This window comes from Pelophylax lessonae, assembly GCF_965119305.1.
Source record: "Pelophylax lessonae genome assembly, chromosome: 1".
Taxonomy (NCBI): domain Eukaryota; kingdom Metazoa; phylum Chordata; class Amphibia; order Anura; family Ranidae; genus Pelophylax; species Pelophylax lessonae.
This window is the reverse complement of record NC_138768.1, coordinates 515,842,008-515,869,523: the sequence shown is the minus strand read 5'-3', so window position 1 is coordinate 515,869,523 and position 27,516 is coordinate 515,842,008. Positions and strand designations below refer to the sequence as shown.

The 27,516-nt window shown below is 43.9% G+C and overlaps 1 protein-coding gene across 2 annotated transcripts in view; it reads left to right on the top strand.

The window, feature by feature from the left end:
• Window positions 1–27,516, top strand: part of LOC309547466 (phospholipid-transporting ATPase IK-like) — a 269,016-nt gene that overhangs the window by 120,993 nt on the left and 120,507 nt on the right. For both annotated transcript variants that reach the window (XM_082247329.1, XM_082247328.1), the window contains exons 11-15: window positions 3,151–3,239; window positions 3,318–3,508; window positions 7,213–7,421; window positions 12,514–12,545; window positions 26,264–26,423. In XM_082247329.1, the coding sequence (XP_082103455.1) occupies window positions 3,151–3,239; window positions 3,318–3,508; window positions 7,213–7,421; window positions 12,514–12,545; window positions 26,264–26,423 (681 nt within the window). The remainder of the gene's footprint in view (window positions 1–3,150; window positions 3,240–3,317; window positions 3,509–7,212; window positions 7,422–12,513; window positions 12,546–26,263; window positions 26,424–27,516) is intronic.

Below are 27,516 nucleotides of genomic sequence, written 5' to 3'. Positions count from 1 at the left end.
AACAGGTGTTGCAGTATAAATTATATATAACCGACCGTTAAAGCAGGGGATCAAAGTAAAAAGCGTCAATCACCCAACTGTCAGAAATACATATAATGATAATCTGAATTCAATTTCAAACATCCATAATAAAATACAAAGCATAAAAAATGTATTTACATACAGGCCATTCCCTCCTGATATGGAGGAGTTCCCCATCAGGGGACAAGACCTATAACTAAGGATGAAAAATTCTAAACAACCCATGAATATTACAGATTTAAAAAAAAATAATTTATGAAGTAAAAATAAATTACATTTTCATATTATAGTATTCAATATATGAATTTCTTCTTTCAAATATTCCCATAGACACACTCCTAAACTTTGTAGACAGCCTTCCCAGAAGAGTTAAAACTGTAATATGTGCAAAGGGTGGGCCAACTCAATGATGAACCCTATGGACTAAGACTGGGATGCCATTAAAGTTCATGTGTGTGTAAAGGCAGGCATCCCAATACTTTTGACAATATAGTGCGCCTTAGATTGTAAGCTCCTTGATGGCAGGGACTGATCCGAATGTACAATATATCTTTAAAGCGCTGTGTAAATTGACAGAGCTATAGAAGTACCTGTAACAAATAATCTAAAATATATACAGTATTTCACAAAAGTGAGAACACCCCTCAAATTTTTGTAAATATTTTAATATATCTTTTCATGTGACAACACTGAAGAAATTACACTTTGCTACAATGTAAAGTAGTAAGTGTACAGCTTGTATAACATTGTAAATTTGCTGTCCCCTCAAAATAATTCAACACACAGCCATTAATGTCTAAACCGCTGGCAACAAAAGTACACCCCTAAGTCAAAAAATGTCCAAATTGGGCCCAAAGTGTCAATAATTTGTGTGGCCACCATTATTTTTCCAGCACTGCCTTAAACCTCTTGGGCATGGAGTTCACCAGAGTTTCACAGGTTGCCACTGGAGTCCTCTTCCACTCCTCAATGATGACATCACGGAGCTGGTGGATGTTAGAGACCTTGCGCTCCTCCACCTTCCATTTAAAGATGCCCCACAGATGCTCAATAAGGTTTAGTCGGCAGTGGTCGTGTTGGAGGTGTGTTTGGGGTCGTTATAATGGTTGGAATACTGCCCTGCGGCCCAATCTTTGAAGGGAGGGGATCATGCTCTGCTTCAGTAAGTCACCGTATATGTTGGCATTCATGGTCCCTCAATGAACTATAGCTCCCCAGTGCCGACAGCACTCATCCAGCCCCAGATCATGACACTTCCACCACCATACTTGACTGTAGGCAAGACACACTTGTCTTTGTACTCCTCACCTGGTTGCCGCCACCCACACTTGACACCATCTGAACCAAATAGGTTTATCTTGGTCTCATTAGACCACAGGACATGGTTCCAGTAATCCATGTCCTTAGTCTGCTTGTCTTCAGGAAAACTGTTTGCAGGCTTTCTTGTGCATCATCCTTAGAAGAGGCTTCCTTCTGGGACGACAGCCATGCAGACCAATTTGATGCAGTGTGTGGCGTATGGTCTGAGCACTGACAGGATGCCCCCCTTCAACCTCTGCAGCAATGTTGGCAGCACTCATTTGTCTATTTCTCAAAGACAACCTCTGGATATGATGCTGAGCATGTGTACTCAACCCCTTTGGTTGACCATAACGAGGCCTGTTCTGAGTGGAACCTGTCCTGTTAAACCGCTCTATGGTCCTTGCCACCGTGCTGCAGCTCAGTTTCAGGATCTTGGCAAACTTCCTATAGCCTGGGCCATCTTTATGTAGAGCAACAATTATTTTTTCAGATCCTCAGAGAGTTCTTTGCCATGAGGTGCCATGTTGAACTTCCAGTGACAAGTATGAGAGAGTGAGAGCGATAACACCAAATTTAACACACCTGCTCCCCATTGACACCTGAGACCTTGTAACAATAATTAGTCACATGACAACGGGGAGGAAAAATGGCTAATTGGGCTAAATTTGGACATTTTGACTAAGGGGTGTACTCACTTTCGCTGCCAGCGGTTTGACATTAATGGCTGTGTATATATGTAACTTGCTGCGCATTGTATATATATCATACATCCAGCTGAGTAAGCTAAAATTATACAGCAGCTGACATCCGATCCTGAATTAGAAAATCAGATCAAAAAGACAATGGTGATAAATGATGTAGCGCTATAGAAACATAATAGACATAAACAGATTGTCCATCAGTCCCTAAATTAATCAAGACCAAAAAATTGGTACATAAACATAACGTTAAGAAAATTCCACAGAACGTGCAGTCTCAATAGTAGTCATACAAATGATCCACATGCCTGTCTTCCTAGCTGTGAATGTGAGTTGCCATTTGTCTGTTTTAACTTGAATAAAGCCTGTTTGACGTTATTACACCATGGAAGTCTTTTTCTCTCCACATATACATTTGTTATGAGAGGAGCGGGTGCGGTGGCTGAAGGAGCTGGTATAAGTTACCTCGCTGTCTCCAGGACTTGTTTTCCCCCCCGCTGATCATGATCTCTGTGATGGGGATCATGGTGCTCTGGTAAGAGGCTTATCTTATCTCCATGGTGGTGGCTATCCTCACATCTTGCTTGGCGTGGTGGATCATTTGTATGACTACTATTGGCACTGCACGTTCTGTGGAATTTTCTTAACATTATGTTTATGTACCAATTTTTTGTACTTGATTAATTTAGGGACTGATGGACAATCTGTTTATGTCTATTATGTTTCTATAGCGCTACATCATTTATCACCATTGTATTAATGGCTGTGTTGAGTTATTTTGAGGGGAAAGCAAATGTACACTGTTATACAAGCTGTACACTCACTACTTTACATTGTAGCAAAGTGTCATTTCTTCAGTGTTGTCACATGAAAAGATATAATAAAATATTTACAAAAATGTGAGGGGTGTACTCACTTTTGTAAGATACTGTATAAATTTGTATATATTTACATGGAGACCATACTGTCAAATATGATTTTAATTGTAGTCGTAATGCTTTTATGTCGTTTAATTATACTTTCATATAATCAGATGCACCAATATTTAGAAAGGTTCCGAAATGTAAACATATCTGGTGTATTAACAACAAATATTGGACCTTTTTATTTTTTTCGTTTTCTATTTTAGGAGTTGATACAAAAATCATGAAAAACTTTGGTAAAGTACAAATGAAGAGAACAAAGCTGGACAGTGTAATGGGAAAATGTGTGCTCTTTGTAAGTAAGTTTATATTTAGTAAGCTTGCATAATGAAATTCATGCTTGAATCTAAGAAGTTTGTTCTATGCTTTGCAGATATCCATATTGTTATTTGTTATGTCACTTACAATGGCCATTGGAGCTGGAGTCTGGAATCATTGGTATATAAAGAAACACAGCTATATCCCTAAAATTCCACAGCTGTCTTCTTCTGCAATCGGCTTTCTCTTTTTTTGGGCATACTTTGCTATTTTGAGCACGCTTGTGCCTTTTTTTCTCTACATCTCGTGAGTATTATTTACAGTAAATTATATATATTTTTTCAGGTTCCGTCTATGTTCCAGTTTTATTTTATTAAGATGTCATGGCTAAAACATATTAGAAGGCTATTCTCATTCTAATTTTTAATGTGTCAGAAAGATAAAATGGGTTAATTAGAAGAATAATGCTTTGGAAATAACACAGGCAATGTACTGACACCTTAATATGGATGCCAGAAAGTACCTTTGCTATTCCTCTGACTGAATTCTGTGCGTTCCCAGGTTCCTGGCTCCCAGATTCACACTGTGGAGAGGACCCTGACTTCTGCCTGACTTGAAGCTAAGCCCTGCCAACTAAAAGTACAATATAAGAACTTGAACTGGTCTTTGTGGTTAAGGCATTAAGCTACTGGATGGCAGAGATTGTGCATAGCTCTTACTTTTGCAAAAGTCATGAACCTCTGTATAGTATATGCTGTCATTTAAGGGATCGCTGAGCACATAAAATGATTTAAAAAGCGTTATCAGTCATGTGTGTAAACTTTGGTAGCATTATTATTTGAGCACATAATACTTGATTGCTTTAAATCCTCTTGTTGCCTTGTAACCTCTTACTCCTATTAAAACAACATATATCATTGAACTGGGCCTCATTGGATAGTTAGCAGCTCCACTCTTGAGTCGTTTTCCCTGAGAACGGTCCCTCAAATACCAGAATAACTGCATCCAAGCTCACATGACACAATGCTTTCAAACTTTTCCATTGCCAATAGCCCTTTCCATTGGCTGTGCTAACTCGCCTAAGCTTTCTATTCCATGGTTTCTCAAATGCTATGTAATTACATCCTAGAAACTCCAGAGCCCCCCCCCCCCCCCCCAGGTAACAAACATGCATGCCTTGTACAAGGTACTATATGCTAGCCTCTATCTCCCTATTGTCATCTGGATGAAAAGAACTAGGCCAAGTAGTGGAACACATATGCTTTTCACCCCAGGAATCTCAGGTATGTGTGAAAGTCCAAATGAAACAAGAAAAGAAGCGCCATCTAAGTGCGGCATTAAAAAGGTGAATTTAATAATACAAGATTAAAAACACTTCCAGGATCCAAGAGGAAATATGCTTGTCAATTGTGAGGAAAACCGCCACTTGCTCAATCCTGCAGGGGCCGCCTTTGGTCTATAAAGCTGGAGAAGATGGGGCATGGATGCCCTGTGTCACCAGGAGGTCCACGCTAACCAGCTTGGAACGTAGGGCAGATGTGACAATACTGGGAGGAGTGAAGACAGCTGGAGAATGCTAGGCTATGTGCTCTGAGATATCTGCTCCTTCTATAGGCCTCCAATGCTGCACTTAGGTGGCTCTTCTTTTCTTGATTCATTTGTACCTCTGCAGAGTTGGTTCATCTCTGAAGACAGGAGAGGGGTAATTATCGGCGCAAAGTGGAGCCCAGAAATGCAAACAATGTTGGGGAATAAAAAAGGAACCCGTTCCTAGAAGACTCATAAAAATGGCTCATACTATTAGAGTTCATTATATAGGCAGCTCTGTGTAGAAGTAAGAAGTAGCTGTAGAGGAAACACAGGGGGAAGCACAGACGCCTTCTAAGTGTAGCTGTTAGACAGTATTTCATAAAAATAAAATAAGAAATACAAATGTAGCATAAAAACAAGCATGTAGCTCATGGCACTGGCTGGGACGGTCCTCAGCAGCATAGTCCGGGGGTTTCACAAAGGACGTGATCGTCTGTCCGGTATCGCTAGAGGCCAGCGCAAGGGATGCCGACGCTTCCTGGTCCCTGGAACGTACTGGCTGAACAAGGATGACATCACTTCCTGGATGCGGCGTGGGGATGTGGAGGCAACGCTTTTGTGGGGCATGCGCTTTTTCTTCAGGCCGTCCTGAAGAAAGAGCGCATGCTCCTCAAATGTGTTGCCGCCACGTCCTTATGCCACATCTGGGAAGTGACATCAACAATGCTCTGCCAGTGCATTCCAGGGACCTGGAAGATTCCATATCCACCAGCTCCGGCCTCCAGTGATTAGGGATAATCGAACGGTTCAGGTCGTCCATCAGTTCGACCCGAACATTGACTGTTCGAGGTTCGGCCGAATTCCGAACTTTTTGCTGAAAAAGTTCAGAATTCGGCAACCAGAACCGACCAAAATGCAATGGGACAGGAAATGATTGGACCAGAACCATTAGTAAAAGCCAATTGAGGGGGGCAGGAGAATGCTAGGAATGTGATTGGAGTGACTAGGGGGTCCATAGGCCAATCATTAGTGAATACGCCCCCCAGTATATAAGATAGCCCCGCCAAATTCCTAGCATTGTAATACAGGGACATGGAAGAGAGTGGAAGCAGTTCTGTTACTTCTGCTTCAAAAGTGTCATTTAGCATTTATTAGTGTGAGGAAAGGGATATCTAGTGTAGTTAGGGTGCTATTTTCCACTTTAGTTAGATGCAAAAATCTAGTTTCTGTAGGGAAAGTGTTAAGTGCCAGGGTGACCGTAGTGTAGTGTAGGGTGAACTGACTCTGACTGCTATGGCAGGGTGACCAAACCCTTCCATGTCAGGGTGACCGCTATAGAGAAAACATTGTTTCTCTTAGGTGACTTACAGAGCAGCGATATGGCTTCTCACCGGTCAGCCTGCTTTTTGCTGCAGGCGTTTATAGGGATTTTTTGAGGATATGTTTGGAGTCAGGCATGACATCTGAACTTCTGTATAGGGGTATATATACACACACATGTATGTATATATACACCTGCACATATATAGGTGTGAAAGTAGCAGAACAATATGCTTGCGCTAATTAAATAATTAACAGGCATATGTCTCCGCTCCTATAACACCTATATATGTGTATGTGTATATATACATATAAGTGTGTGTGTATATATACCCCTATACAGAAGTTCAGATGTTTTGCCTGCCTCCAAAGACCCCCAAAAAAATGCCCAAAAAAACGCCTGCGCCAAAAAAAAGAACGCCCAGGTGTGTTTTTGCAGCAGGCGTTTTTATGGGCATTTTTTTGGGTCTTTGGAGGCAGGCAAAACATCTGAACTTCTGTATAGGGGTATATATACACACACACTTATATGTATTTTACACATACACATATATAGGTGTGATAGGAGCGGAGACATATCGGTGTTAATTATTTCATTAGCGCAAGTATAGTGTTCTGCTACTTTCACACCTATATATGTGTAGGTGTATATATACATACATGTGTGTGTATATATACCCCTATACAGAAGTTCAGATGTTTTGTCTGCCTCCAAAGACCCCAAAAAAATGCCCAAAAAACGCCCGCGCCAAAAAAAACCACCCAGGTGTGTTATTGCAGGGTTTTTTTTGGGCATTTTTTTGGGGTCTTTTGAGGCAGGCAAAACATCTGAACTTCTGATATGTTTATTAAGTATTAGAGCTCCATCTAATATCCATCCTTTATTGCACCTATGTAGGAAAAGGGGAAGAATACATTCCCCTCCCATACACAGAACCACCAAACCATACCATAGGGAAATCTGACTAGGGTATTTCTTTTGACGGGCAGAATTATTTTGCATCAATCTTGCAAATATTTAAAGGGTTATTTTACCAATTTCTGCTGATTAAATGAGCACCGGAAAAAGTAATTATTCTTTTACAAAACTAAGCACTGCATGCTAATTTAGTTTATTATACATCCTAATGAACAGCATGCTGTTTATTTAACTTTTTCAGACTGGATTTAATTCATGCGGTCCACAACAACTTTATTAACCAGGATTTGGAGATGTACCACCCAGAATCAGACACACCAGCCCAAGCAAGAGCCTCTAGTCTTTCTGATCTGTTGGGGCAAATAGACTACGTATTCACTGACAAAACAGGCACCCTCACACAGAACGTTATGACTTTCAAGAAATGCTGCATTGGACACAAGATTTATGGTAATTTCTCTTATATATAAATGTACATAATAAAACCATCTTTAATAATACATTTAAAAAAAAAGTAAAAAAAATTATTATTATTATTATTATTGTTATTGGGACACCTTAGCCTTTGCTGACAATAATCACTGTTCGTTTGAGAACTACTTTGATAGTCTATACGCTTTAAGTGGTTGTAAAGGTAGAAGTTTTTTTTTATCTTAATGCATCCCCTGCAATAAAGTAAAAAAAAAAAACCTTTTGTGCATAGGATCCCCTTAGCCCCACAGAAATATGAGCTGGGATTCCTGTTGAGGGAACCCGAGAAGAGGAGGATCAGGGCTGCTCTGTGCAAAACCATTGCACAGAACAAGTAAGGATGACATTTTCTCTTTTTTTTTTTTTTTTTAATAAATACATTTACAGTCACTTTAAGGAGATTTTGATTTTGATTTAATAAAGGCAAATAGACTAAGCTCTGCAACAAATGCCCTTTCCTTTAGTAAATCAACCTCATTGTATACCCCTGTACAATTCCTTAAGATATATCAATAAGATATTGCAATGCACATACAAAATAGATGAATGATGAATCAGGATTTATCAATTATAAAAGGACATTTAGGCTCCGTTTCCACTGCCGCGGCTACGAAGTCGTGCTACTTCTAGCGCGACTTCGCAGAGAAAGTTGTTTGCGGCTTTCAGTGCGACTTGTCCCTCATTATAGATGGAAGTCGCACTGAAGTCGCCCCAAAAGTAGTGCACAAACTACTTTTGAAGTCGCCGCAACTCAAGTCGCGGCAGTGAAAACGGGCCGAATTGAAATGTATGGCTTTTGACTTGCTGTGCGACTTGACATGTGTCAAGTCGCACAGCAAGTCGCAATAGTGGAAACGAAGCCTTACATACTGTAAGTAACAGCATGAACAGTATACAGCAAGTAATTACTGATGCAAGAAGGCTGTGACAGTCCAATATAAGTGTGTTGCCATACACCCCAAGTGTTTGTATGATTAAATGAGGATACTTTAGTGACCAAATATATAGATACTTTTGAAAAAGTGTTAAATGTATTATCAAATTTAGATACAATAAGGAATTGAAGCCAAACTCCAGTTCTTAATTTATAATCATTTACAGCAAACAGTTTTTTTTTTTTTTTCTTTTGGGATAAATGTTTCGCATGAATAAATAAATTAAAGCTGATCCATTTTTAACACCCCGGCCAGTGTTTAGTAGTTTGCCTCAACCATACAAACTGATACATTCTTCTGGGGAGCTAGTACTTTTGAAAAACAACAGACTTGCTGCATGGATCACCAGATGAAAATAGAAGAAAGAAATCCTAAAAAAGGAGACTAATACAGCCATTGGTACAGAATTGTAAGCTGCTTTAGGTTCTTCTGATATAATAGTAGATACCAGCAATTTATCGTTAACCTCCTTAGCGGTGATCCCGAGCGTGACTCGGGGTTGGTTTTTCATATCAGGATCGGTAACCCCGAGTCACGCTCGGGGTGGATTGCAGAGAGCGCAGCGGTGTTCTCTTATCTTCTCCTGGCGATCCAGCGATGATCTCTCATTGCTGTGACCGCCAGCCGAGAGTCCCGCCGCTCCTCCGTCGGTCTCCGTCGCTCTGATCACTTCCTAGTTCCGTTCCCTGCAGCAGCAATGCTGCATGGGAGCGGAACTAGGGAGGGAGATTCAAAAAAAAAAAAAAAAAACGTTGCACAAAACACATTTTATATTATATATATATATATACATATATATATATGCGCATATATATATATATATATATATATATATATATACACCGGTGTATATATATATATATATATGTGTATGCATATATATATATATATATATATATACACACACACACATATATCTATATATAATATATAATGCATGAATTATAATCTAATCAATAATATAATTTTATTATATATATTATATATTAAATAATAAAATAATATTATTGATTCGATTATAATTCACGTGTTTGTGTTTCAAATTTATCACATCTGGGATGTCTACTAGAGTCTTGTTTTGGTCAGGTTTAAGTCAGTAATTACTAAGAATTGTAGGCCTATAATACATAACGCCAAATTTCCATGAAAAGAATTGTACCGCTTTTGGTATGTAATTCCTGACATAATCATACTGCCAGGGAGGTTAATTGTATAAGTTCTTGTATGTTGCTTGGTCTTTATTTTCCAACACTACACTTTTGTATTTCCCAAAGGCTTTCAATTTGGCCCATGTGTACTGCAGCTGACAGAAGGGCGTTCTGTCGAAAGGGCATGACCAATAAAGGTCTGCCGACCAGCTCCCATCAGCGTTTTCAGCCAATTGGCTGAGACCGCTGACTGGAGTGTTCTGGCAGAGGGAGCCGTCCCCGTGTCAGAACACAATAGAACAGCAGGGGAGATTGCTGTACTAACAATTAATTGTTTTTACAGGGGCTCCAACCTGAGCTGTCAGGTTTTTTTCGTTCAGCCCGCTGGGTTGAGAAAAAAAAAATTTGTAGTGTGTACTAGGTTTAAGCAAATGTTTGGCGGCATTAGCTGTTTCAATAGAAATCAGCCAACATTCGACCCGTGTGTACTGCAGGCGGTCCCACAGGAGCCAGCACTGGTATTTGGAGCAACGAGCAAGGGGCTTCTCAGCCCTCCAAAAACCCAGACAATTTGAGGTTGATTTACTAAAGGCAATTAGGCTGTGCACTTTGCAAATTGCAGTTGCTCTAGACCTTAGTAAATGAGGTAAAGCTTAATTTTGCAAAGAATTACAGGCAAGGAAAATAAAAAAAAACAAACAAAAAAAAACCCAGCATTTTTGTTTGCACGTGATTGGATGATGGAATTCAGCAAAGTTTCTGCTCATTTACGAAGCTCTTGAGCAATTGCTCTTGTAGAGTACCACTGCACTTTGCAAAGTGCACTGTCTATTTGCCTTTAGTAAATCAACCCTTTGTGTGAGGCACATGTGATAATACCTGGGCATACTGCATTCTTCTAGCCTCACACACACCCCACATTATTAGAGGCATGTCCTGTCCAGCTCTTGCTTTTTGAAATACACTTATTTGACCCAATTAAAGTATGTGATAATCAAACGTGTGAAAAAGACTGTTGTGTGTGTGTGCCTTTGCAGTGTTTCCCTGTCCACTTGAATGGGTTGTGTTCGTCCAGGTTGCTGCCCCCCTCTGGGAACATGTTGGATAGATTTTGACACGGGTGTAAAGCAAAGCATTGCAACCACGGCAATGTAAGCACCCCCGTCTATTGATATTTGCATCTTAACCTTCTTAGCGGTATTCCCGAGCGTGGCTCGGGGTTAAATTTCAGAGCCAAAAGCGGTAACCCCGAGCCACACTCGGGGTACCGCCAGAAGCATCACTGGATCCTGTAAAAGAGGTTACTTACCTTGTCACCGGGATCCAGGGATGTATGTGAGCGGTATGCGGCGGCTGATCTTCCTCCCGATCCTCTCCGTGCCCTGGCTTCCGTCTCCTGAGACGCAACGTTCGCAGGGGGGTGGAACCGGCGGCAAATTCAAATGTAAAGACACACCAAACACACTGATACCGTTCCAAATTTTTAAAAAATCACATTAGTTTGCCCCCCAGTGCCCTTTCCTGCAGTTTTACTGTACTTTTTATGTAAATACACATATATATATACACGTACACACACACATATATATATATATATATACATACGTAATTCTTGTGAATGAGCAGCCCAAACCAACTGTGTATACATTATATATATATATATATATATATATATATATATATATATATATATATAATAATATATATACATAATAAATGTATACAGTTGGTTTGGGCTGCTCATTCACAAGAATTACATGCAAAATAATGGTACCGCATTCAGCACCTAAAATCCAAAAGAATCATACCGCCAGGGAGGTTAAGGAAGGGATAGGTTGGGGGATGCTAAAAACATGGCTCAGCTGTGCAGTTTTTACTGCCCCACATCTAAACTTAGCCTAGCTGTGTCAGCATCCCTTTAGAAGTGATTAGCCATTTGGGAGTATCTCACCAAAAATGACATTTTTGTGCAGAGGATGCCTAAGACCTGACTTATCTTAGTGAAGACTTGAGTGAAAATCAGTGAGTCAATTGCACAAGCAAGAAATAACATTTCTGGAGGTGTTGCATACACCATCGGTGTATGCAATACCTCCAGGTTGCCATTTTGCATTTCATTTTAAAGAGAATTTTAGCACTGCAAACTTAAAAGGAAAGGTAATTTTTAATAGGATCCAATTACAATATGGCTTATGTAACAATTGTATATGCTATAGCAGTGATGGTGAACCTTGGCACCCCAGATGTTTTGGAAATACATTTCCCGTGATGCTCATGCACTCTGCAGTGTAGTTGAGCATCATGGGAAATGTAGTTCCAAAACATCTGGGGTGCCAAGGTTCGCCATCGCTGTGCTATAGTATCATTTTTTTACTAACTTATGATTTTTTTACCTTGGAAATTCGAGTTACCCTTAAAAGATATAGTTTGATTTAAGGTCTTTCTTAAGATTCTGCAGTTTCTAAAAGTCCACAACATGTACCTTCCCAGCAACATTTCAACATCCTCAAGGTCCCTTACTGGTGTCAGCATCTTATCCTTGGCTTTTTTCAGATGTTGCCCTTTGGCCACCTTGATTGGCTGGCACGGGATGGTGTAACTCCTGCGAATATGTGGGAGATTAGTCATTCAGGCACACAGGCACCGTGCTGGAAATGTAAACTGCAAATTGCTTGCATCCTGCATTAAACTTTATTTTATAATTAGGTACACTGGATACAGAATGAACTTCTATGTGACAGCATCGTGACAGTCACATCTTTTGAAATACATCCATTTTCTTTCGAGGTCTTCTAGGCAGTCCACCTTACATTCTCTAAATTACATGATACATTTATAAAAAAAAAAAAAAAATTGTCTTTTAGCGGTTAAAAAAAATCACTAACCTCCCCCCCCCTGCACACAAAAAATAATTGTTTCCTTATAGCTGTACTGTGCAACAGTATATATTCTCACCTTTTCGATTTTAATTTTTTTATTATGTTTCAGGAACAGCATCGGGAAAAGAAGAGAAGCTTAAGGTACCATTAACACAAGTATAATATTTACTATCTAGCTCTCATTAGAATTAAAAAAAAAAAAAAAGGTATTCAGCTAAGAAATTAAAAAAAAAAAATGTTATTTAACCTTTTGCAACAAAATGTGCACATTACTTCCAAGTGCTTGTCCAGCCAGGGCCGATCCTAGGGTCACAGACGCCTGGGCGCAGAATTTTTTCTGGTGCCCCCACATGGGCGTGGTCATCTTACTAACCCCTCCCCTTTACAAATGTTTATATGGCCACGACAAACACAGAGATGCTCCCCTAAGAAGTCTTCCTTACCCCGGGACCCTCCCACGATCTCTTAACAATAAACAAATGACAGTAAGAGAAGCAGAGTACTCTAATAGGAACTGGAGGGGGGTCTCTCTAATGGACACAGAGAGGGCATCTGTTAGAGAGTCTGTTAGACAGAGCCCCCAGACAGGAGATGGTCAGAGACTGCAGACTTGATACAAGAGATGGTCAGAGACTGCGCATATGATACAAGAGATCAATGCATTGATGCAGCCTCATCGGTGCCCACCAAATGCAGCCTCATCGGTGCCCACCAAATGCAGCCTCATCAGTGCCCACGAAATGCAGTCTACAAGAGCCCACCAAATGCAGCCTACCAGTGCCCACCAAATGCAGCTTACCAGTGTCCACCGAATGCAGATTACCAGTGCCCATCAAATGCAGCCTACCAGTGCCCACCAAATGCAGCCTACCAGTGCCCACCAAATGAAGCCTTATCAGTGCCCACCAAATGCAACCTACCAGAGCCCACCAAATGCAGCTTACCAGTGCCCACCAAATGCAGCCTACCAGTGCCCACCAAATGCAGCCTACCAAAGCCCACCAAGTGCAGCCTACCAGTGCCCACCAAATACAGCTTACCAGTGCCCACCAAATGCAGCTTACCAGTGTCCACTGAATGCAGCTTACCAGTGCCCGCCAAATGCAGCCTACCAGTGCCCGCCAAATGCAGCCTACCAGTGCCCACCAAATACATCTTACCAGACCCCACCAAATGCAGCCTACCAGAGCCTACCAAATACAGATTACCAGTCCCCACCAAATTCAGCTTACCACTGCCCACCAAATGCAGCCTACCAGTGCCCACCAAATGCAGATTACCAGTGCCAACCAAAGGCAGATTACCAGTGCCCACCAAATGCAGCTTACCAGAGACCACCAATTAAGCTTACCAGTGCCCACCAATGAAGCTTACCAGTGCCCACCAAATGCAGATTACCAAAGCCCACCAAATGCAGCCTACCAGTGCCCACCAAATGCAGCCTTATCAGTGCCCACCAAGTGCAGCCTACCAGTGCCCATCAAATGCAGCCTACTAGTTCCCACCAAATGCAGCTTACCAGAGCCCACCAATGAAGCTTACCAGTGCCCACCAAATGCAGCTTACCAGTGCCCACCAAATGCAGCCTACCAGTGCCCACCAAATGCAGCCTTATCAGCGCCCACCAAGTGCAGCTTACCAGTGCCCACCAAATGCCAGTGCCCACCAAATTCAGCTTACCAGTGTCCACCAAATGCAGCCTACCAGTGCCCACCAAATGCAGCCTACCAGTGCCCACCAAATGCAGGCTACCAGTGCCCACCAAATGCAGGCTACCAGTGCCCACCAAATGCGGCTTACCAATGCCCACCAAACCAGCTTACCAGTGCCCACCAAATGCAGCTTACCAGTGCCCGCCAAATGCAGCCTACCAGTGCCTACCAAATGCATCTTACCAGAGCCTACCAGAGCCTACCAAATGCAGATTACCAGAGCCTACCAAATGCAGATTACCACTGCCCACCAAATGCAGCTTACCACTGCCCACCAAATGCAGCTTACCAGTGCCCACCAAATGCAGCTTACCAGTGCCCACCAAATGCAGCCTACCAGTGCCCACCAAATGCAGCTTACCAGAGCCCACCAATGAAGCTTACCAGTGCCCACCAATGAAGCTTACCAGTGCCCACCAAATGCAGATTACCAGAGCCCACCAAATGCAGCCTACCAGTGCCCATCAAATGCAGCCTTATCAGTGCCCACCAAGTGCAGCCTACCAGTGCCCACCAAGTGCAAATTACCAGTGCCCACTAAATGCCAGTGTCCACCAAATAAAGCTTACCAGTGTCCACCAAATGCAGCTTACCAGTGACCACCAAATGCAGCCTACCAGTGCCCACCAAATGCAGATTACCAGTGCCCACCAAATGCAGCTTACCAGAGACCACCAATTAAGCTTACCAGTGCCCACCAATGAAGCTTACCAGTGCCCACCAAATGCAGATTACCAAAGCCCACCAAATGCAGCCTACCAGTGCCCACCAAATGCAGCCTTATCAGGGCCCACCAAGTGCAGCCTACCAGTGCCCATCAAATGCAGCCTACTAGTTCCCACCAAATGCAGCTTACCAGAGCCCACCAATGAAGCTTACCAGTGCCCACCAAATGCAGCATACCAGAGCCCACCAAATGCAGCCTTATCAGCGCCCACCAAGTGCAGCTTACCAGTGCCCACCAAATGCCAGTGCCCACCAAATTCAGCTTACCAGTGTCCACCAAATGCAGCTTACCAGTGCCCACCAAATGCAGCCTACCAGTGCCCACCAAATGCAGGCTACCAGTGCCCACCAAATGCGGCTTACCAATGCCCACCAAATCCAGCTTACCAGTGCCCACCAAATGCAGCTTACCAGTGCCCGCCAAATGCAGCCTACCAGTGCCTACCAAATGCATCTTACCAGAGCCTACCAGAGCCTACCAAATGCAGATTACCAGTGCCTACCAAATTCAGCTTACCACTGCCCACCAAATGCAGCCTACCAGTGCCCACCAAATGCAGATTACCAGTGCCCACCAAATGCAGCTTACCAGTGCCCACCAAATGCAGCCTACCAGTGCCCACCAAATGCAGCTTACCAGAGCCCACCAATGAAGCTTACCAGTGCCCACCAATGAAGCTTACCAGTGCCCACCAAATGCAGATTACCAGAGCCCACCAAATGCAGCCTACCAGTGCCCATCAAATGCAGCCTTATCAGTGCCCACCAAGTGCAGCCTACCAGTGCTCACCAAGTGCAGCCTACCACTGCCTATCAAATGCAGCTTACCAGTGCCCACTAAATGCCAGTGTCCACTAAATGCAGCTTACCAGTGTCCACCAATGAAGCTTACCAGTGCCCACCAAATGCAGCTTACCAGAGCCCACCAAATGCAGCCTTATCAGCGCCCACCAAGTGCAGCTTACCAGTGCCCACCAAATGCCAGTGCCCACCAAATTCAGCTTACCAGTGTCCACCAAATGCAGCTTACCAGTGCCCACCAAATGCAGCCTACCAGTGCCCACCAAATGCAGGCTACCAGTGCCCACCAAATGCGGCTTACCAATGCCCACCAAATCCAGCTTACCAGTGCCCACCAAATGCAGCTTACCAGTGCCCGCCAAATGCAGCCTACCAGTGCCTACCAAATGCATCTTACCAGAGCCTACCAGAGCCTACCAAATGCAGATTACCAGTGCCTACCAAATTCAGCTTACCACTGCCCACCAAATGCAGCCTACCAGTGCCCACCAAATGCAGCTTACCAGTGCCCACCAAATGCAGCCTACCAGTGCCCACCAAATGCAGCTTACCAGAGCCCACCAATGAAGCTTACCAGTGCCCACCAATGAAGCTTACCAGTGCCCACCAAATGCAGATTACCAAAGCCCACCAAATGCAGCCTACCAGTGCCCATCAAATGCAGCCTTATCAGTGCCCACCAAGTGCAGCCTACCAGTGCCCACCAAGTGCAGCCTACCACTGCCTATCAAATGCAGCTTACCAGTGCCCACTAAATGCCAGTGTCCACTAAATGCAGCTTACCAGTGTCCACCAAATGCAGCTTACCAGTGCCCACCAAATGCAGCCTACCAGTGCCCACCAAATGCAGCTTACCAGTGACCACCAAATGCAGCCTACCAGTGACCATCAAATGCGGCTTACCAGTGCCCACCAAATGCGGCTTACCAGTGCCCACCAAATGCGGCTTACCAGTGCCCACCAAATGCAGCTTACCAGTGCCCACCAAATGCAGCTTACCAGTGCCCACCAAATGCAGACTACCAGTGCCTACCAAATGCATCTTACCAGTCCCCACCAAATGCAGCCTACTAGAGCCTACCAAATGCAGATTTCCAGTGCCCACCAAATGCAGCCTACCAGTGCCCACCAAATGCAGCTTACCAGTGCCCACCAAATGCAACCTACCAGTGCCCACTAAATGCAATTTACCAGTGCCCACCAAATGTACCTTACCGGTGCCTAGATTACAGATCTGTGATCTCCCGCTGTGTCACAGAGCTTTTGAATTTCCCGGGCAGCCACTGTAACAAGGTCCCGCCTCCTATGATACACGTCATACTGATTTAATTTCCCGGAATTGGATCAGTGTGCCACCTATCACAGGAGCCTGTCAAGGGGGCAGGACTTTGTTACAGTGGCCGCCCGGCTTTTCACACTCAAGCTCCATGTCACAGCGGGAGATGCCCCCTATGCAGTGGCGTACCTAGAGCATTTGGCACCCGGGGCGGATCCTATATCTGGCACCCCCCCCCTAACTTTAAAATGTAAAAACACCCACAAAAATTTGTAATGTTTTCAAGAATATTTATTACACACATTTCACAGCCCCCCCCCCCATCATAGTGCCCCTTGCAGTCTTCCCCCCGTCTCTCTAATAACAGTTCCCTCTTTTTCACTCTCTGCCTCCCCTGCACAGTCCTACCTTTGGCATAAACAGATAGCTAATATTAATAGAAATGTGTTTAAGTTTGAGTAAGGGATTGGAGACTTGTTAAAGGAGATGGTCAGAGACTACGGACAAAGTACAGGAGATAGTCAGAGACTGCAGACATGATACAAGAGATGGTCAGAGACTGCAGACATGATACAAGAGATGGTCAGAGACTGAGGACATGATACAAGAGATGGTCAGAGACTAAGGACATGATACAAGAGATGGTCAGAGACTGAAGACATGATACAAGAGATGGTAAGTGTAACGCTCCTGCGTTTCATGTATGGTGTGGATTTTCAGCTGCAGAAATATTCCACTTCAGTAGTCATGTAAGAGAGATGCTGAGATACCATTCCCAACCTCAATGACTCATCATGTGTGGAAGGTCTTAATTCAGCTAGTAAATACACACACTCAACAAGCTGGTTCCTAGAGTGGCTTTATGTATGTAGTAACACAGTGATGAAGATTTAAGAGACAGGTTGAGTGGAGGTGGTAGGTGACAGACACTTGAAGGTAAGACAGTAGCAGATGGATGCAGGTAGGTTTAGCAATCATGTATGGTAGCAGATGACAGAGTAGCAGGTGGACATACAAGAGAGATCAACCCAGTGCAGGAATAAGTAGCAGTAGTCTTAAGAGCTAGCAATCTAGATATGCAGATGTGATAAATAGTCTTTACTATGCAGAGCTAGATAGTGTAAGCTTAGTATAAGTTTATAGAGGGTTCCCCTGCGGGGTACTTAGCACTAATAGCAATACAGCCGAAGGTTGGTTCAGGAGGAGCGGATGATCCGGAAGCGGGATACAGGGATCAGCGCAGCGAGGTTCCGTCAGCGAGGTATGCTTGCAAGCACGAAAGCTTCAAGCCAAGTTAGCATCCAGGTAAGGGTGTTTGAACGAACACATGTGAGTGAGAACCGGCGATTTAAATAGCCATCTAGTCCGGCGCTGAGTGATGACAGCTTCAGTCTTAAAGGTGTATGCGCACCTTTCCAAAAGAGAATGGTGGGGCGCATACACTTGTAAAAAGAGTAATTTAGGGTACCAAAGGTACCGGAACATTACAATGCCCCCCCCCCCCCTTAAGGCCGGCTCCTGAAGGCCTCTGGAGCTGGTTTGTCTGGGTATCTCGCATGAAAATTGCGGATTAATCTAGGGGCATGTATTTCAGAGGTGTTTAGCCAGGTGTCGTCTTGGGGCCCATAGTTCTTCCATCTAACCAAGTACTGAAGTCTTCTTCTGTAGATACGAGAATCCAGAATCTCTTTTATCTCGTATTCTTCTCCACCTTCAACTTGTACAGGAGGCGGAGGTGGAATATTAGGCCTTATTCCTTGGTCCGGAACATGGGGCTTCAGTAGCGACACATGGAAAATGGGATGGATTTTTAGGTCTATTGGCAATGTAAGCTGTACTGCAGCTTTTCCAATAAGTTTTTTGAGAAAGGTCCCAAGAACAGAGGTCCAAGCTTTTTGCTAGGGATCTTCAGTCTTAAATTTTTTGTTGAGAGCCAAACGAGGTCCCCGATAGTGTACTGTGGAGAAGGTCTTCTGCGAAGATCATAGTACTTCTTTTGTTGACTGTGAGCGTGTGCGATGGTAGTATTTAATAAACCCAGAGAATCCTTTATTTGGGTAAGATAGTCTGAGGCTACTGGGTTGTTTGAAGGAAGGATGCGTGGTGGAAGAATAGAGGGATGAAACCCATAGTTTAAGTAGAACGGACTCTGCTTGGTTGTACTGTGGGTTGCGTTGTTGTAGGCAAATTCTGCCAGGGGGAGAAGATCCACCCAATCATCCTGTTGGTAAGAAGTGTAACAACGTAAATACTGCTCGATGCATTGGTTGACTCTTTCAGTCTGTCCGTTGGTCTGCGGATGGTAAGGAGAAGTGAGCTTCCGCTCGATCCGTAGTATGTGACATAGTTCTTGCCAGAACTTAGAAATAAATTGGGATCCACGGTCAGACAGAAGAGTTTTTGGGATACCATGTAATCTAAAGACATGTTTCATCAGGAGTTCTGCCATTTGTTTGGACGAAGGTAGTCTGCGAATAGCAATGAAATGTGCCATCTTTGTCAGATGGTCCACTGACACCAAGATGGTATTAAATCCTTTGGAAAGAGGCAATTCTACGATGAAGTCCAAGGACAAAACTTCCCATGGAGTTTGGGGTATTGGTAGACTGCATAGTAGACCGGATGGTCTCGTAGTGTCAATTTTGGACCTGGCACAGACATTGCATGAAGAGACAAATTTTTGTATAGATGTTTTCATGTCAGGCCACCAGAATTGCCGGGAAATCAAATTAAGAGTCTTTGTCATACCCATATGTCCTGCCATAGGCCCATCATGAGATAATTCCAAGATCTTGGTGCGTAGGGTAGGTGGTATGTAAAGTTTGTCGTTGTAGTAGAGGAAGCCTTCTGCATCAGTATTTAGTTGTGGTGGGGGTGAATCCAAACTTATACCATGCAAAACCTCTTCCTTCAAGGAACGGACAACTCCAATAATGCGTTTGTGAGGTATTATAGGAACGGAAGGGATTTCAAAGTAGTTTTCTTCAGTTAATCGTGATAGTGCATCCGCCTTTTTGTTCTTATCTGCAGGTGTGTAAGTCACTAGGAAGTTAAACCTTAGAAAGAATAGTGACCATCGTACCTGTCGGTGCGAGAGAGTTTTGCTAGTCTGAAGATATTGGAGGTTTTTATGGTCCGTGTATATAATTATTGGTAATTGGGTGCTTTCGAGTAAATGTCGCCAATTCTCCAGAGCCAATTTTATAGCAAGCAGTTCCTTTTCACCCACGGGGTAATTTATCTTGGGACTGCTTAGGGATTTAGAAAAAAAGGCGACTGGATGAAGTGGTGAAGTGTGGGTTGGTCGTTGGGAGAGTATTGCTCCTACTGCCATGTTTGACGCATCTACCTCCAGAATGTATTGGAGGGATGGGTCTGGATGGCGTAATATGGGAGCGGAAGTAAACCTTGTCTTTAACAAGTGAAAAGCTTTATTTGCTTCTTCTGACCATTTGAATGTTTTTTTTATGCTAGTGAGCTGTGTGAGGGGTCTCACAATAGCAGAAAAGTTTTTAATGAACTTCCTGTAGAAATTTGAAAATCCCAGGAATCGCTGTAGCGCCTTGCGTGTGGTTGGTGTAGGCCAATCCTGAATGCAGGATATTTTACTCATGTCCATCTCGATTCCTGTTTTGGATATGATGTAGCCTAGAAAGAGTACCTCGTCTTTATGAAACAAGCATTTCTTCAGTTTCACATAAAGGTTATGTGCAAGCAATCTCGATAATACAAGTCTTACATGTCTTATGTGTTCAGACAGGGATCGTGAATATATAAGTATATCGTCCAGATATACCACAACACAGACATCTAGTAAGTCTTTAAAAATATCGTTTATAAATCGTTGGAAAACTGCAGGGGCGTTGCATAGCCCGAATGGCATCACAAGATATTCGAACAATCCGTATCTGGTTCTGAATGCAGTCTTCCACTCGTGTCCATCACGGATTCGAATGAGATTGTATGCTCCTTTCAGGTCCAATTTTGAAAAATAGGTAGCTCCACGCACCTGCTCAATGAGCTCAGGGATAAGCGGTAGAGGATAGCGATCTTTTATTGTGATAGCATTCAATTTCCTGTAGTCGATGATAGGTCTGAGACTTGAGTCCTTATTGCGAACAAAAAAGAGTCCTGCTGCTGTGGAAGAAGTGGAAGGTCTAATAAAACCTTTTTCCAAATTCTCATCCAAATAGGTTTTGAGATGGGAAAGTTCATCCTGTGAAAGAGGATAAACATGACCGAACGGCAATTTGCTATTTGGGAGTAGATCAATGCTACAATCATAGTCTCGATGAGGAGGTAATTCTTGAGCATTTTTCTCAAGAAAAACCTCAGAAAGATCCTGATAACATAGTGGTGCAATCTCATCTGTCACCACAGACAGAATCTTCCCGGAAGACGGGAGGTTACACGTATCCTCTCAATAGCAAGAGAGGAAGGCCAAGGACCGTTCCTTCCAATCTATGGTTGGTTGGTGTGTGTGTGTAACCAGGGAAGTCCCAACACAATGGGAAAGTGGGGTGAAGGTATTAAATCGAAGGTAGTAGTCTCCCTATGAGACTCGTTAATAGTGACTAGAAGTGCTTGTGTCTGATCGGTGATCGGACCAGAGGATAACGGAACACCGGTAATAAGACTTACTGAGACAGGTTTAAGTTTAGAAATAATAGGAATTTTATTTGAAGCAGCAAAACATATATCAATATAATTTCCACAAGATCCTGTGTCAATCATGGCCTTAGTAGTAATCCTGTTCTGGTCCCACTGTAATGTCAAACAAACAGAAATGTAAGGGTTAGTGAATGAAGTTGTCAATCCCCCTAGGAGGACATGTGAACACTCACCCTTCTTTTTGTTGACTAAGGGACAGACGTTTATCTTGTGATCCAGGGATGCACAGTACAAGCAGAGATTTTCATATCGTCTTTTGGCTTTTTCCATAGTTGATAGCGGTGGGCGTATGGTTCCTACCTCCATAGGAACGGGGTTAACGGCCGGAATCCGAGAGGAAACAGATAATGGCATTCCCATTTTCTCAGCCTTTCTTTCTCGTAGTCTTCTATCTATGGTAATACTGAGTTGTATTAATGCATCCAGGGTTTTTGGTAGATCCGCTCGGGCGAGCTCGTCCTTAACGGCTTCTGATAGGCCAAGCCTAAATTGGGTTTTCAGAGATGCATCATTCCATTCTGAATCAAGGGTCCATCTCTTGAATTCCGCGACAAAGTCTTCTACAGGCCTCCTTCCTTGTTTCAAGGATCTTAATTGAAGATCGGCAGTACTCTGCCTATTGGGGTCATCATATAGGCTAGTGAGTTCTGCTAGGAACAAGGCATAGGAGTTGAGAAGCTGGTCGTTTTTCTCAAAAAGAGAGTCTGCCCAGGCTCGAGGATCGCCTGTTAGGTAAGAAATAATATTACAAACCTTAATGTGATCAGTAAGGTAGGTACGAGGTTTTAGCAAAAAAAGTAACTCACATGCGTTTTTAAATTCGCGAAATTTTTTGCGATCGCCTGTAAATACCAAAGGGGGATTTATCTTGGGTTCAGGGAACTGAGCAGAGGTAAGTTGTGTCAGTCTAATTACCTGCTGCGACAGAGCCTGATTGTCTTCTTTTAATTCAGCAAGTGCGTGTATTAACGCAGTTACTTGCTGTTTTAATTGTGTCACCTGAGTGGTTATTTCTGCTGAATCCATTTGTGGGTTCGTTCAATCTGTAACGCTCCTGCGTTTCATGTATGGTGTGGATTTTCAGCTGCAGAAATATTCCACTTCAGTAGTCATGTAAGAGAGATGCTGAGATACCATTCCCAACCTCAATGACTCATCATGTGTGGAAGGTCTTAATTCAGCTAGTAAATACACACACTCAACAAGCTGGTTCCTAGAGTGGCTTTATGTATGTAGTAACACAGTGATGAAGATTTAAGAGACAGGTTGAGTGGAGGTGGTAGGTGACAGACACTTGAAGGTAAGACAGTAGCAGATGGATGCAGGTAGGTTTAGCAATCATGTATGGTAGCAGATGACAGAGTAGCAGGTGGACATACAAGAGAGATCAACCCAGTGCAGGAATAAGTAGCAGTAGTCTTAAGAGCTAGCAATCTAGATATGCAGATGTGATAAATAGTCTTTACTATGCAGAGCTAGATAGTGTAAGCTTAGTATAAGTTTATAGAGGGTTCCCCTGCGGGGTACTTAGCACTAATAGCAATACAGCCGAAGGTTGGTTCAGGAGGAGCGGATGATCCGGAAGCGGGATACAGGGATCAGCGCAGCGAGGTTCCGTCAGCGAGGTATGCTTGCAAGCACGAAAGCTTCAAGCCAAGTTAGCATCCAGGTAAGGGTGTTTGAACGAACACATGTGAGTGAGAACCGGCGATTTAAATAGCCATCTAGTCCGGCGCTGAGTGATGACAGCTTCAGTCTTAAAGGTGTATGCGCACCTTTCCAAAAGAGAATGGTGGGGCGCATACACTTGTAAAAAGAGTAATTTAGGGTACCAAAGGTACCGGAACATTACAGTAAGAGACTGAGGACATGATACAAAAGATGGTCAGAGACTGAGGACATGATACAAGAGATGGTCAGAGACTGAGGACATGATACAAGAGATGGTCAGAGACTGAGAACATGGTACAGGAGATAGTCAGAGACTGCAGACATGATACAGGAGATGGTCAGAGACTGAGGACATGATACAAGAGATGGTCAGAGACTGAGGACATGATAGAAGATAGAAGAGCACTAGGGGGGCCGGAGAGCACATGGGAAGCAGAGAGCACTGGAGGAGCTGAAGGGCAGGGGGGAATAGGGGGGACTGGAGAGAATTAAGGGGGGGTTTGGAAAGCATTGCAGGGGGATTGGAAGGCACAGGGGGTGGAGAGCACTGGGGGGGCACAGAGCACTGGGGGGGGGCAGGCAAAACCAGGGGGATGGAGAGCACGGGGGGAGGGGGAACTGGAGAGCACTGGGGGAACTGGAAATCACTGAGAGGGGAGCCAGGGAGCACAGGGGGGTGGAAAGCACTGGGGGAGCCAGAGAGCATAGGGGGGAGGGAGATGAAAAGCACTGTGTGGAGCTGAAGAGCATTGGGGGGGCTAAAGAGCATCGGGGGGGCTAAAGAGCACTGGGGGGGCTAAAGAGCACTGGGGGGCTAAGAGCACTGGGGGGGCTAAGAGCACTGAGGGGGGGCTAAGAGCACTGGGGGGTTAAGAGCACTGAGGGGGGGTTAAGAGCACTGGGGGGAGTTAAGGAGTTAAGAGCACTGGGGGGTTAAGAGCACTGGGGGGTTAAGAGCACTGAGGGGGATTAAGAGCACTGAGGGGGGTTAAGAGCACTAAGGGGGGGGCAAGGAGCACTAAGGGGCTGGGGGGGGGTAGCTGCCTTCACACTAAGATGCAGGCAGGACACCGGCCTGACACCCCCCCAGTAACTGGCACCCGGGGCGGGCCGCCCCGCCCCTCCCCGCTCCGCTGGTACGCCACTGCGGCTGGAGGAGGGGAAGACTCTGCCACTGGAGCTTCGGCGCCCCTCCTCCACCTCAGCTCGCGGCGCCTGGGTGCGGTTCACCCCGTGCACCCGCCCAGGATCGGCCCTGTGTCCAGCCAAAAATGTATTTCTAGTATTGGATAGCATGGGGAAGGATTAAAGCACCCCTTGGGTTTTACTGCTCTCCAGAGGACCATTAGGCTCCGTTCACATGTAGGCATCTACTCCAGACATTAATAGTTTTTTTTTTTTTCTTCCTCGCACTATCAGCGTGAGGGGAAAAAAAGCTGTTTACCGGCTCTGTTTACATCACGTGATCAGCTGTCATTGGCTGACCACATAGGAATGGGCCGGGATCAGCCGCCGAGAGGCCGATTGTTTGCATGCGATCGGCGGCAACAGGTTAAAGTGTTACTTAACCCAGCACCCTGCATTCACTATATCTGGTCTCCCACAGTACATAGAACATGGAAATGCAATCATTGTAGTAAATATAAACTGCTAAATAAATTTTCTCATCAGCAGTATATAGCAGTCTTATGACTTCTATCAGTGTCTGGTTAAAGCTTGTAGGAGGAGTCCTATGAGGCTGCAGGAACCCTGACCCTCTATCTGGACAGCGCTGATTGGCCCTGTGCTGGTCACATGCACTCTCCCAAGAAATAAAAAAGCTCTCTAGCAATACACTCCAAACTGAGTGTTCCATCAGGAGAAGGATTGGGGAAAGTGGAAGAAGGGGAGGATCAGAGAAGACAGGATCAAACAGCCTTTTTACACATTGAGCAGGATTAACCCCTTAGGTTCCACAGTGAGTATAACAAGTATGCTCTACTGCATATACAGACTGATTTTACTGGTGTGGGTTTAGTAACTCTTTAACTGTCTTGAAGTTTCACACTGGTCTTGCAGCTATGGAAAGTGCTGGACAGTGGGCAAAAATCATGCAGATGCCAGCATGAACACAGTCCTGGCCAATTACAAGGAGAGGTGCCCCTAAGCATGCTGGGTACCTGTATATATATTTCAGAGAGTCTTCTTCTGGAGAGGAGAGGTTAGGAGTGGAGGGGGGCCTGTCCCTTTCCCCAGCACAGGCTGCCATGTGGCCTCAGTTGGGCAACCTGAGGGCCTGAACGTTAAATGCTGAAACCCAGGGTTCTCCTGAGGGCTGACTGAGGGAGGATATACAAAGATCCTGTCTGGTATCATGGAGGAGGCTGACCTGTGTCCAGGAACTTGTGAGTACAGACCCCCCTAAACGGACCCTAGAGACTGGTGCTGCTGAATCCCCCTCTGGGTGCTAGAAGTCTGCTGCTAGGTGTAGGCTAAGCGGGACACCAGCTGGTGTCTTGAAGAAGCAGTGTCCACTAAATTCCTTCTACTAAAAAGGGACTTTGCTCTATTCTGTATAGTCTGGTACACAGTTCTACCGGGAAAGCTATCCTCACGCGTGAATATTTGAAGTATCCTAATATCCTTCGCTATCCAAGTTCTCCAAATAAGAAAGAAAACCCCTAGACTGGTCATTGGAGACAACAAGTGGAGCAGTGTGTGCACCTGGAGGTGGGAAATACCCTATGACTGGCTGCCATGCTTGCACAAATGTGGGCTGCAAAAATGCAAAGGTGTGAACCTAGCATAAGTGAATATACGAGTTTAGAGCAAGTAAATGTACACTGATATCTATTTCTATTTCACTGGAATTGCAGTTATTAGAGTCACAGAATTGCAGCTTCCCTTTATTGCTTCTTACAGAGGTATTATGATTTGTGACCGATTCACCCACATGTCATTTCAGTTATTTCATTTTTTTTATCCAGTGTTGGGTACACAGAGTTAATTTTCTTATTTTACAGAAACTGTTATTCACTTGGAATAAATATGCAAACAAGTCATTTGAGTTCTATGACCAAACCCTGGTGGAAGAATTACAGAAGAATCAGGAACCTTTAATCCAAGAATTCTTTAGGGCCATAGCACTTTGTCACACAGTTATGTTGGATAATAACAAGGAAGGTAAGTCATAAGTGGCATCAGATTTAAAATCGCATGTCATGATAAGGAATTTTAAGTTATGGACTGAAAAAAGTTACTGAGCCCTGCATTCTTTATGCAGCAAACTCCTTAGCCCTGCATTCTTTATGTAACGCACTCCTGAACTCTGCACTCTGTTTTTTCTCTATCTTATCTTCATAATATTTGGTAGTCATATCTCAAAAAATTCTAAGAAGTCTCTTTTATCTCATGGACGAAATGTGAGAAATAACGTATATATCATACAATCATTCCATAAACACACACCACATACACTGCATATATAATTTGAGGAAAATATGCTTATAAAGTAGTTTACCATTTGCCAGTAAAAAAAAAAAATGCCCCGGAATTCATTTTAAAAATGTTGTCACCTTATATAATACTAGCCAGGAGTGTACCAGCCCCGGGGTCCATAGCAAACTTTTTTGGGGCCTCTAACCAAACACCACTGAACAACACCCTAATTATCACAGTAATGGGGCACAGGCCCCAAACTACAGCATATGTTATTTACTACCATAACAAATTATGTTTTAAATGTCCCCTTACATTGGTGGCCAGTATAACACAGAATGTTCTTAACAACCGCTGCATCCTTAACAACCAATGAGGAGACATCAGCTGAATGTAAAAAAGAATTGCAGGCAAAAAAATCAGGGAAAAAAAGCGTAGGGTCCCGTCCCCCATCCCCAATCCATACCAGGCCCTTCAGGCCCTTTCGGTCTGGTATGGATTTTGAGGGGAACCCCTCACCAAAATGTAAAAAAAAATTGCATGCCGTCCCCCCCAAAATCCATACCGGACCCTTATCTTTTGACAAGTCCACTCCCGCTGTCTGCCGGCTCCATCATCTGCCAGTTCTCAATAAACGAAGGGGAGGGGTCAACCGCGGATGTCACTGGGTGGCCCCACTTCCTTGTGATGTTGTTGGCCCAGCATGCCCCTGTTGATGACTCATCAGTTGTTAAGGACTTGGATCGCATAGATATGAACCTAGGGTAAATGCAAAGTAAATGTGCTGTGAATAGCACTTTCACCACTTTAAAAATACTCCCCTTATGTAGCTTTTCTA